This window comes from Trichosurus vulpecula, chromosome 5 (genome assembly GCF_011100635.1).
Source record: "Trichosurus vulpecula isolate mTriVul1 chromosome 5, mTriVul1.pri, whole genome shotgun sequence".
Classification (NCBI taxonomy): domain Eukaryota; kingdom Metazoa; phylum Chordata; class Mammalia; order Diprotodontia; family Phalangeridae; genus Trichosurus; species Trichosurus vulpecula.
Window position 1 is genome coordinate 102,386,096 of NC_050577.1, and position 13,198 is coordinate 102,399,293.

The window sequence follows — 13,198 nt, forward strand, 5'->3', positions numbered from 1 at the left end:
GGAAGGGGACTTAGAACAAGTGAATTTCAATAGGAGCATAGGAAAAAGTAAACCATGTCATGGGAAGAAAGGTACGATGAGGAGGACAATAAAGTCAGACATATGAAATTATTCTAATGGGGGCACCAATAGAAAAAGACAATATGAGGATTCTGGAGTTTTAAAAAAAAGGGTGATTTAATCCCATTCCACTTACTCCCTAAATTGTTACAAAGCCCATAGACCCATTTCCTAATTCTTCTCACCATAAATAAAGCCCTATGCCATCTCTCAACCTGGCCTCTCCTTCCTAAGCACTCTCCTTAAAGCACCTTTTACCTCTGAATTTCTCAGGCTATAGATCAAAGGATTTAGGGTAGGATTAAAGAAGCTGTAAAATAAGAAAAGAATTTTGTGCTGCTCCTTAGAGCTCCTGGAGTTAGGGATCATGTAAGCGATGCTGGCACTACTAAAAAAAAGCCCAACCACACAGAGGTGGGAGGAGCATGTAGAGAAAGCTTTCTTTCGTCCTTGCCCTGACTGGATTCTCAAGATAGCACTAAGGATATGTGTGTAGGAGACTAGGATTAAGCAGAGGGGTCCAAGTAAGATAAACACACAAGCAGCAATGATGACCAATTTGTTGAGCCATATGTCTGCACAGGCAAGTTTCAGGACAGATAAGATTTCACAGAAAAAGTGGTTGATTTCCTGAGGCCCACAGAAGGGCAGCCTAAGGAGCAGAAGCACATGGACCAATGCCAGGAGGGATCCAAATTCCCAGGATATGATAGCCAATGCAATACAGACTCCCCAGCTCATAATGACTTTGTATCTGAGTGGATGGCAGATTGCCACAAACCGGTCATAGCTCATCATAACCAGCAGAAGACATTCTATTAGGGCAAACATCAAAAAGAGATAGGTCTGCATTATACAACCTGCAAAGGAGATGGGCTTGGCTGGATCCAGGAGATTTGCCAGCATTTGGGGGACTGTGTTTGAGGCATAAGAGATGTCAACAATAGCCAGTTGTGAAAGGAAGAAATACATGGGAGTGTGGAGTTGGGAGTCAAGACAAATCAGCCCCAGGATGACTCCATTTCCGAGCAGAGTGAAGGTATAGAGTAGGAAGAAGAGCCCGAAGAGAACTAGGTGCATCTTAGGGCTAACAAGAAATCCCAGCAGAATGAAATCTGTCACTGTGGTCTGGTTGGTCTCCATAACCCTATGATGAAAACAAAGACATTGGAGTAAGATATTAAAATGCATAATTTAATTCACTTCCACTCAATCCCACAAAACTAATATTTGCTGATCTTTGTTACTCATTCTTTTGTAATGTTGGGGAAGAGGGCTGAGAGGAAGGCTTCTGAAACCAGTAAGAAGCACTTCTAATGATTTTTTAACTTGTTCTCTTATAAACAAATTTATAAACTGTTTTGATCTGCTATATAATTGTTGCACTTCCCAAAGTTAAATTTTAACTTATGTATACAGCTTATATGTGTGGCTTTACCTTAAACTTATATGTGCAGCTACACAAGACTACTATGTAAAAGGTTATAGTATAAGAAGAGGTTATGTCTATTGTCATGGGAAAAGAGAATATTATAGTATGTTAGGAAAGGAAATTCCAGTTGTTGTGGTTTCCCTCAAAGCTTCATTGAGAGGATGAGCTCTTTCAAGGTCTATAGAACAATTGGTTTGGTTCAGCAGCAGAAAGAAGTGAGGACTTATTACTTCTACCCACTAAGTCTGAGAAGATCTGTGTCTGACACTGCTCAAAAATACTATTCATCCTGTCCTGTGAGTCCAAGGTTAACTGGGAATGGATGATTCTGTTCCTATGCATGATGAATAGGTCAAAGTTATTAAAAATCTAGGTTGCTTTGATGATGAAGGGTCACATGTCTTTTTTTTATTATTACGTAGAAGTAGCTAACAATTGCATCTAAGCACATTTTCCTAACATTTGATTTTCTCCCACTAGACAATTTCTCATCAATCTCACAAGCTCTCACTTTGCCAATAGAGTTAAAATGGAATTTGAGAAATGCTAAATATGTGCAATTGTAAGATATTTTTGGTAGAGAAAAAATACTGTTATGTAGTCACTGAACAATCAAAGAGAGCCAATGTCAGATACCTCTACCCTGGGAATAAGTATGATAATGGAAATAACCTCAAGGGCCACCTAATTTCCATTACTTCTTCAGAAAAAAAATGATGTAGCATCTAGAACTGTACTACATTCTAGGTGGTAGCTTATAGGACATTATGAAGAGTAACTGACACTAGAGCAATGAATTTTACTTTAGTGACCGTAAAAGGAGGTTTGTCTAGGAGGAAAGTATTTTTAATTTATCTGAGATATAGTAACATTTGTATTCCATCACAGTTGATATCCTCAGTGAACAATCAAAGATAAACAAATTTTTGTTTGGTAACAGCTTTTGTAAGATAGTGATAGTTAAAAGAATAATTAATATTTATACAGAAGGCTTTAAGATTTGCAAAGGGTTTAACATATGCCATATCATTTGGTCCTCAGAACATGCCAGGAAAGTAGGTTATATTATTACTCCAATTTTGCAGGTACAGAAACTGAGACTTAAAAAGGTGATGCACTTTATCCAGGATCACATATCTAGTAAGTGCCTGTCTCAAGATTCAAACTGAGGCCATCTGGACTTCAAGCCCAATGCTCTATCCACTATGCTGTGTAGCTGGCTAGACAAAAGACATTGTACATCACCTATTGCTTGTTTTTGCTTATTACTGAAGAGTTTCATTAGGATTAATTAGATGAAGGCTGATGGTTTCAATGCTTTTAGTAAGTGGCATATATCCAGAAAAAATTCTGGACCTACTGATGATTTAGGCATTTTAATTCATGCAGAAAATAAAATCAAGAATTCATTCTTGGCATTTGAATGAAGTACCAATCTTAAAATGGATTCACTTAATAACAGAACATTTCAATCAAGTATCTGGATAACTGTTCTGCTACAATACTTCTTCATGTCATGGAGGAAATGCTGTATTAAAAAAAGGCTGTGCCAGCCAATCACAAGAACTATATGACTGGTTCTATCAAGCAAGAAAGACTTTGAGCAAGAGCTTGATAATGGACTCTATACTTGTCATTCATGAACCAACGCAGAGTGAGAAGAGGCTCATTCCTAAGTGGGTTAAAGGACATTGTAATTTTGGTCAGAGAGACTCTTAAAGACCTCATACTGAGAGGGAAGTTGTCATCTGTAACAATGTTAATTATATCAAAGAATCATAGAATAATAACACTAGTTTTCATTTAGGTCATGGATTTTGACAACTAGCAAATTATTGTGAACTATAACAGCCTTCCAATGAATATTAACACAATATATATTTTGAGGAAGTCAACAAACATTATAATACAATAAGATATGGATAGCTTCAGTATAGGTTTGCCTAAATGACTATAGAGATTAAAAATATCAGATTTACTATTTTTATAATTATTTAGTATCTCTTATAATTATATCAATATTATATAGGGTTAGAAGTATAAAAAGTCATTATGAATATAAGCAGGAAAAGTTTAAAAATTTACTGTAATAATCTACTAAAATAATATATTGCTTCTTGAGGATAAGAATTCTGGACATTTACTCTTCCATAGAAATGGCAATATCACCCACCAACTCCATTCTATGATTCAATTATATATAGGTAATTATGGTACTTTTCCAATTTTTAAAAATCTGGCAACCACTTATATCCCAACCCACCATTACTATTACAATGATCAAGAAAGAAGAATTGAGAATGGAAACCTAGAGCAAAGGCAGCAAATTTTCAAAATTGCCTCTCATCACAGTTCATACTTACTTTTACTACCCATAGTAATAGAAATTGACATTTATTAATATTGAAACTGAGAATTTCCCATGTAGTGTGCTGAGTGAAAAACAGGGCAACAACGTGAATGGATGGAATGACAAAGTGATAGGATTGTGAAGAGCTAAGAAAGCAAAGTCTAGGGACTAGAAGCAGTCAGAAACTGTTCACATTCTGTTTTGTATCAGAGCTTCACAAGACCAAAGGAGTGCGATAACTGTAGCCACCTTACTGCTCTTGGAGGCAGTGAGTTCAGTTTCATTTCTAATGTTCACAGCATTCTCTATATACAGAATGTTTATGATATTTTTAACTCACCTTACTCTATCACCTTTTATCATTAACTCCATCAATTGCCCGAGAGCATACTTGACTGTGTGAGAGATGAAGAAATAAAAGCCAACTGAAATAAGTATTAATGGCATTGGGGAAACCAAGTGCAAAACTGCTGATAGTTTCTGGATCTTGGAACTTCGGTAGAAAAGTCAGTGAGACAGAAGGTTCCATTCCTCAATTATATGCAGTTTACAACACATGAACTCCCTATCTGATTCTTCATGCCTCTCCAACTCACTAATTTCCTTCATTCTAATAGGGTAAAAAGAAGACAAATTTTCTCTGACCATTTGTGAAGTCACAATATTAGTTGAACTCCTTATCCAAAATTCTCCTACATCAATATTTGATGGGCTGTCATAAAGGAATGGAGTCAACTTTGTTGTATTGCTCCAGAAGGACAAAGCTAGGACCAATAGGTGGAAATTACTGCCAATCTGAAAGTTCAAGCAGGACTCACCTGAAGTATTTAAATGGCGACCAATGACTGTTGGCAAGAGATATTGTGACAGAAATTCTCCTATTGGGTGGGGGATTGGATTAGTATAACCTTGGTTCTCTTCTAGCTCAAAGATTGAAAGATCTACAACTAGGGAACAAAGAATGTTTTTGTCCCCCTGACATTCACTTCAGCATTCTGGCAAAAATGTGATGTCAAGGTAAAGAATAGGTCATATAGATTATGAAGAATCCCATAGATCTGGTGCTGTACCAATCAATAAAAAGATAGCCTATACTTCCCTTCACCTTTAGGTAGGCCCCCACTCACACATCCCAATGAGAAGAAAATCAATCTTTTTTCATTGGTACATATTATAGTCCTAGGGACAGCCCAATTTAATGGATAGAGAGCTGGCCTAAGATTCTATACAACCCAGCTACAAGTCTCCACATCTGACATATATTGGATCTATGTCCCTGGAGGAAGTACTGAAACAAGAAAATATAACAGAAAAACAAAAGCAGAAAATAGCTCTCCTGAAATCCTCAAAGAGTGATATTTGTATAAATTTCGAATTAAAAATAATGAGACACAAACATACTCACAAAATTTAAAAAAATAAAACAGCCTGTAACCCTGGGAAGTCTCTAGAGACAGTTTTTGGTCTGTATTGTTAAAAAGGTTTAAATTCCCTATAGCAATGAGATCTGAGCAAACTATTTATATATACATATGTGTGTCAATATATACATAAATATACACACATATGCATAGCTATATATGTGTGTATATAAAATCACAAATATGTATATATGTGTTTTTGTGCCTGTATAAGGCATCCCAAAAGTCTATGTATATGTATACTTGTATATGTTTATATTTTACAAAGAGTCATTATTTATTGATGTAGGAAAGTCCTAATGAGGAAACTCCTTCTATTTATACAGATCATTGTTTCTTCTGTAACATACCGTCTTAGAGATTAGCTTAAGACACCTGCCCATTTAATTGACTTTCTCAGGGTCATAGAACCAATATTTATCAGAGGTGGGGATTTAGATCTGGGTCCTATTGACTCTAAGGGTATCTCTGTATCCACTATACCAGGCAGTCTCTTGATAATACATGCATATAGATTATCTATACATATGTGTGTGTATATATATATATATATATACACATATACATATATATACATATGTATATACATGCACATACACATATATGCATATACACAAATATTAAATACACATCAACTGAGTGGATAAGACATAAAAAAATTAAGAAACTTTTGTCATTTTTCAAGAATTTAAATAGGCTTTAAGCTCTTTGAGAGTAGGGATTATTAAATCTGTTGTATGTGAATTCACAGTAATTAGAAAAGTATCTTGAACCTAGTAGGTATTTAATAAATGCTTATTGATTAAGTGATTGATCATTATATATCAATTTTCAACCCTAGGACTTTTTCTATAAAACATAATTCCTCTTGCTCAGTATTTCACAATGAAATCATGGATTCCTTATTCTCCTATGGTCTTTTGCAAGTAAATCTCTCTGACTTGATCTCTTAAAATCATAGTTTGCTGAAATTTCTCACCCATTAAAATAAAAATCAGTCAAGTAACAGACACACCAGAGATGCTTGCTCACATTTTGCATATGCAATCTTTACAATAAATTTTATTTGGGCGATCTTCCTACCTAAGGTCATTAATAAGTAAAACTGCCCTTTCCACTGGATAAAGAAGTATGAGAGTAAAAGCCATAATCTTTATAGAACTAGATGCTACAGTTTTTTTTTTCTCATAACTCATAGTCAAGTGCTAGAAGGCTACCTGAGTATGTTCATATGGAGGCTATACAGGAACCTGGAGCAAGTTCTAGGGAGCCGGTCTTTAATATGGGATTAAAGCTTTGACTATCTCTAGGATCCTCAGGATGAAATTCAGATCCACTCTCCATGGTTTCTTGTTCAGCTTGAGGAAGTTATCCCTCTGTCTCCAGCCATGAAGATTTTCATCATTGATCAGCTCTGATTTTGACTCCAGAGGACTCAGTGAAGGTGGAACATCATAAAACTTTCCGAACACCAGCCTCCTCCTCACAAAGAAGCAAAGAAGTAACTGTGTGAGGAAAATTTGAGACTGTCTTTCATGAAACCCTGGGGGCTGAAATTCTAGGAGAGAGAAAGACTCATTTTACAAACTTATAATCTGAAAATGCTTGGCCTAGTTATATATCCATGGATCCATATTTTTTTTTTACCTTATACCACCATCCCCTTAGGATTAAATGTTAATTGAGGGAAGGCATAGATCATGTGTTATCAGTAGCAATAGCAACAATCCTATGTGATTCAAGTGATTTTGCAGCCAGGATGAGGAGTCCAAAGAACTATAGATCCCAATGTGGCTTATTAGATCCTATCACTTGACTTTCAATTGGGACACAAACAGTAGGTTTCCCATAGGAAACATTCCCAATTCTGCAGTTTAGATATACTCTGAGTTGTGATTCTCAGGGGAGGATTAGAATTCTCTAAAGCCTGGGTCCATCTCTAACAGTGACTGTTCCTGCCTCCTCCTATCTAGAATCATAGGAAATAGAACTTGAAATCTCTCCAGAGTACAAATCTTGGAAAGTTCAATGGCTTCAGTGATTTGTATTGTTAAGTATCTATCTAAATATTTTCTATGTATTTTACAATGTAGGATCCTTGGATTTAGTTATAGAAGGGACATAAGAGGTTGATTTAGATTCTTTTATTTCACAGATCAAAAAAGTGAGGATAAGGGAGTTGAAAAAGTCTTACTTGATGTTATGTTGGTAATAAATAGCAGATCTGTGACTTGAATCCATGTCTCCTGATTAGATCCAGTATTCTCTTTGTTATGCCACCCTTCAACTGTACATAAATACTTTTTTGATGAATCCAGTTAATAAATCAATCAACCCACTAGGTAACAAAGAATCAGTGCATGACAATGAATGCTGTGAACTATGACCACAGAAAGGCCTTGTACTCCATCAAGCTCATTTCCCTGGCCTCTGATCTTGTACCTATTAAAAAGTCAGTAATAATCTTAGTAATATCTGTTCAGGAGGAACTGTATTCCAATTGGATAGAAAGAGCTGCTCATTTATTTTCTAAGGCCTTGTCATGCCAATTCTATGCCCTCCCACAATATCTCTCACCCATGGTGATATTTTTCCATTTTCATAGCTACTAAGCAGGTATCATATTTTAACACATGTTCTTGTCATTACATAGGGGATGAATATATCCCCAAAAAGATTAAAAAAACAGAAATATCCCATAGGTACCCAGATACTTATAGGTGCATCTTTTGCAGAAGAAAGAAGTAAAAACAAGTCAAATGAAGAATGTCTACACAAATTGTTGCACTTGAATGTAACAGCCCACTACTCCACTGTAAGAAGCTAGGAATATGAAGAATGTAGAAGAACATGAGAAGAAATACAAACTAAAGCAAAATTAAGATAACAGAATGAAGAAAAAATGAACACAATAATTATAACAAAAAAATAGAAACACAACTAAATGCTATACAGTGTTCTTACAATTGATTCCCCTTTGTGGAATGTGTGATTCAAATCCGTTGTCCTTCTTGCTATTCTTGTACATGACACTCCATGAAATGACTTCATATCTTTGTACTGGCATTTTGCCATGACTAAATGTTCTCCATCCTTACTTTCTCTTGATTTCACTGGCATTTTTTAAGTCTCAGCTAAAATCATACCCTCTACCAGTGGTCTTTCCTGATAGTCTCTAAATCTAGTGCCATCTCCCTGAGATTACCTTCCATTTACACTGAACATAAACTGAATTTAAATAGTTGCTTAAAATTGTCTTCTCTATTAAATGTCATCCCCTTGACGGTAAGAACCCTGATTTGCCTTTCCATGTGTCCCCAGTGCTTAGCATAGTAATTGGTAGATAGTAAATAATTAATAAATATTTATTCACTAATTGAATGAATGAATAAATTGTCAAAGTGGTTTCTAGAGAAGAAATGAAAAAAACTTCTCAGTCTGATTTGAAGAATTTGGTGCTTGTGGATTAGGATATGGATATAAACATGGCAGATAATTCAGCCTTGTCAGAGGTGTCAGTCAACCTTGCTGAATTACTTTTTTCTTTCAATTTTTATTCTTTGTAACACATAATGATGCTGAGAATAGGAAAGAGAGGGATATATTCAGAGGTAAATATAACATAAAAGCAAACTGTATCAAAATGAATTTTAATAAAAGTCGTAAGTGTATTTGACTAGTTTCACTGAACTGCACTGACATGCAGAGTATGATCAGGTAGGACATAAAAAAGTGTTTTACTGGGATCATATAAAGTATGGAGACATGTCACAAAAAGAAGGAAATTGTAGGGCAAAAATAAAAAGATTCAGACCCATGGAAGTGTTACAGGAAGAGTCATAGGTACAAAAAAGGAGTATGACAATTTTGGGAAAAAATAGAGGGGAAAATGGGTGATTTTATTTCATGGCACTCCTCAATTTGTTATGCACTCCAAAGGCACCATTCTTTCTCCATCCTCCATAAAAAGAAAGCTCCATTTGATCTATTAACCTTGTCTCTCTTCCTAAGCAATCTCCTAAGGGCTCCCTTTACCTCTGCATTTCTCAGGCTATAGACCAAAGGATTTAGGGTAGGATTAAAGAAGCTGTAAAATAAGAAAAGAATTTTCTGCTGCTCCTCAGAGTTCTTGGAGTTAGGGGCCATGTAAGTGATGATGGCACTACCAAAAAAAAGACCAACCACACAGAGGTGGGAGGAGCATGTAGAGAAGGCTTTCTTTCGTCCTTCTCCTGACTGGATCCTCAAGATAGCACCAAGGATACCTGTGTAGGAGATTAGGACTAAGCAGAGGGGTCCAACGAAGACAAACACAGAAGCAACAAAGATGACCAATTTGTTGAGCCATATGTCTGCACAGGCAAGTTTCAGGACAGATAGGGTTTCACAGAAGAAGTGGTTGATTTCCCGAGGCCCACAGAAGGGCAGCCTAAGGAGCAGAAGCACATGGACCAATGCCAGGAGGGATCCAAATGCCCAGGATATGATAGACAGTGCAATACACACTCCCCAGCTCATAATGACTTTGTATCTGAGTGGATGGCAGATTGCTACAAACCGGTCATAGCTCATCATTACTAGCAGAAGACATTCAATGTGGCCAAATGTCATAAAGAGATATGTCTGCATCATGCAACCTGCAAAGGAGATGGGTTTGGCTGGGTCTAGGAGATTTGCCAGCATTTGGGGGACTGTGTTTGAGGCATAGGAGATGTCAACAATAGCCAGCTGTGAAAGGAAGAAGTACATGGGAGTGTGCAGTCTGGAGTCAAGACAAATCAGCCCCAGGATGACTCCATTTCCGAGCAGAGTGAAGATATAGAGTAGGAAGAAGAGCCCGAAGAGAACTAGGTGCATCTTAGGGCTAACAAGAAATCCCAGCAGAATGAAATCTGTCACTGTGGTCTGGTTGGTCTCCATAACCCTATGATGAAAATAAAGGCATTGGAATAAGATATTAAAATGCATAGGTTAATTCATTTGCACTCAATCTCATGAAACCAATATCTGTTAATTTTTTATCCTTCTTTTTTCAAATTGGGGAAGAGGGCAGAAGGAAGAAGGCCAAAACCAGTAAGAAGCACTTCTAATGATTTTTATTAACTTGCCTTCCTACAAATAAGTTTATACGCTGTTTTGATTTTCCATATAGTTGTTTCCCTCCCCAAAGATAAACTTCAAAAATGTTTTGGTAATACAAGAAACTACTTATGTGTGCAGCGGGAAACTATTGCAGTTGTTGTGGTTTCCCTCAAGTCTTCATTGAGAAGATGTGGTATTTCAAGCTTTTCAGAACATTTGGTCTGGGTGAGAGGCAGAAAGAAGTAAGGATATATTATTACAGCCAACCATTAACTAAATCTGAGTAGATCTGCCTCTAACATTCTGGTCAACAAAATACATTTACTATTAATCCTGTCCCAGTGAGTCCAAGGTTTTTTGGCAATGGATAATTATGTTATTATTCATTAAGAGTAGGTCAAAGTTCTTAAAAATTTAGGTCACTTTCATGATAATGGTTTGCATAATTTTTGTTTTGAGAGGTAGCCAACAGTTGCATCTTAGCACATTTTCCTAACCTTTCATTTTCTCCCACCAGACAACTTCTCATCAATCTCATAAGCATTGGCTTTGCCAATAAAACTCAAATATGTTAAATGTGAGAGAAGTTAAATATGTGCAAATGGTCAGATCTTGTTTATACAGAATACAATAGGAGAAAAAACTAATTACTGTTATCTTATGGATGGGAATGGTCACTGAACACAGAGAGAGGACCACTATGAGATACTAAGATGCTTTCTCACTGTGATGAAGTAGAATGGCAATGGAAATAAAATCAAGGACTGCCTAATTTCAATACTTCTTTAGAGAAAAAATGAAACATCTAAAAGTGCAGGAAATACTATATCTATATGACATTATGAAAGGTAACTTTTGCCAGAGCAATGCTTTTTCCTTTAGTGACAGTAATAGGTATTACATCTGGGAGGAAGTGTTATTTTAGTCTATCTGAGGTATTATAACTTTTTTGTAATTCATCTCATTTGACATCTGCTGTGAAAATTCAAAGCTGATCAAACTTTCTGTTAAAATCTTGGCAAGGCAAAGATAGTTAAACTAATAATTAATATTTATATAGAAAGCTTGAAAAATTGCAATGTTATCTCATTTGATCAATCCAACACTCCTAGAAGGTAGGTGATATTATTAACCGCATTTTGCAGAAAAAAAACTGGGACCCAAAAAGGTGATTTACTTCTTATGACATAGTAAATGTTTGTGTCAGAATTGAAAACCAGAGTGTCCTGACTCCAAGCTCAATATTTGATCCACTATGCTGTTTAGCTGGCTAGACAAAAGACATTGTAAACTACTTATTGCTAGTTTTTGCTTACTAGTGAAAAAAAGAGAAAGTTTCACTAGGATTAATTGGAAGAAGGCTAATGGTTTCAATGATTTTAGTAAGTGGCACATATTCAGAAAAAAATTCTGGACTCACTAATAACTTAAATATTTTAATTCATGCAGAAAATAGAATTTAAAAAAAAAACTCCTGAAATTTGAATAAGGTACTAAATTTAAAATTGATTCAGTTAAAAACTCAACATTTCAGTCGAGTATCTACACAATTGTTTTTCTTGAATAGATATTCATGTCATGGAGACGACCCTGGATTCAAAAAGGCCATGCCAGCCAATCACAATAGCAATCTGGCTAGTTCTACATAGCTGGAAAGACTTTGAGCACAGACTTGGTAATGGATTCTGTATTTGTCATTCACAAACCATGACAATTAATTATGGAGAGGCTCATTACTGGGAGGGGTGAAGGATGACTTAAGCTTTGGTTGGAGAGTCTTAAAGACATTATACTGAGACATTATAACTGAAGTTGTCGTGTATATAGAAATAATGCTCATGATATCAAAGATTCTTGAAATATTCAAGTTTTATAGCACTGGATTTCATTTTATGTCATGGAGTCTGACTTCTGACTGCAAATTATTGTGAACTACAGAAGCCTTCCAATAAATATTACATAATAAATATATTTGGAGGACATCAAAAACAATATAATACAATAAATTTTGCATAGCTTAGATAAAGGCTTGCTTAAAGGACTATAGAGATTCACAAATAAGCTTTTAGTATCTCTTATAATTATATGAATATTTCATGTGATGGGCAATATATTTCAAAGAGCAAAGGAGCTGGGGTTGCATCCAAGAATAACTTACAGAGCAAAGTTGCGTACAATCTTGAATGCAAAAAAAAGGATATCTGACTAACCGAAAGACTTTCAGGTATTTGTAACAAAAAGAGTAGAACTCAATGGAAAATTCAATATAAAAGATCCAAAAAATAAGGAAAACATTAAAAACTCATTATAAGGGACTCATTAAGGACCAAATGTTTACTTATGATACATGAACATGTTATCTGCATTCTTAAAACTGTCATCATTACTAAGGTAGCTTGAAAGTAAGATTGGGGCAGAGTTGTGTATGATGAGGTGATTTAAAAAAAACAAAATTGGGTTGGTAAAAGTAAAAAGGATCAATTATCTCATGAAAATGGATCATGAAAGGAAGAGCTAATACAGAGGAAGTAGGTGGGGGTGGAGGGCTGGTAATGTTGAAATGTTATTCTCATCTGGGTTGAAGTGGAAACAGCATGTAAATCTGGAGAGGTTTAGCAGTTTCCTGAACTTGTAGAGAAATGAGAAAGGGAGACAAGGCAGGGGAAGGCCTTTTAGAAGGCTGTACAGAATAAGATTAGGAGCTTGAGGGGTGAAGACAAGGAAGGGACTTTATAGGGGTGGGCAAAATGAAAAAAAATGTCAGGGGAGAAGATAAAGCAACAGGGATAGAGTAAAAGTAAAAAGAGGCTGAGAAGGAAAATAGTGAGTAAAAATAAGATGGAGGGAAATTCA

The 13,198-nt window shown here is 35.8% G+C and overlaps 1 protein-coding gene and 1 pseudogene across 1 annotated transcript; both read right to left on the reverse strand.

Annotated features, from left to right (window-relative positions):
- Positions 1 to 270: 270 nt before the first annotated feature.
- On the reverse strand, positions 271 to 1,251 carry LOC118851430 (olfactory receptor 2A1/2A42-like). The gene has a single exon (XM_036760878.1). It carries the CDS (start codon positions 1,249 to 1,251, stop codon positions 271 to 273), a length of 981 nt encoding a protein of 326 aa, XP_036616773.1.
- An 8,079-nt stretch (positions 1,252 to 9,330) lies between these two features.
- Positions 9,331 to 10,183, reverse strand: LOC118851435 (annotated as a pseudogene).
- Between the last annotated feature and the right edge of the window lie 3,015 nt (positions 10,184 to 13,198).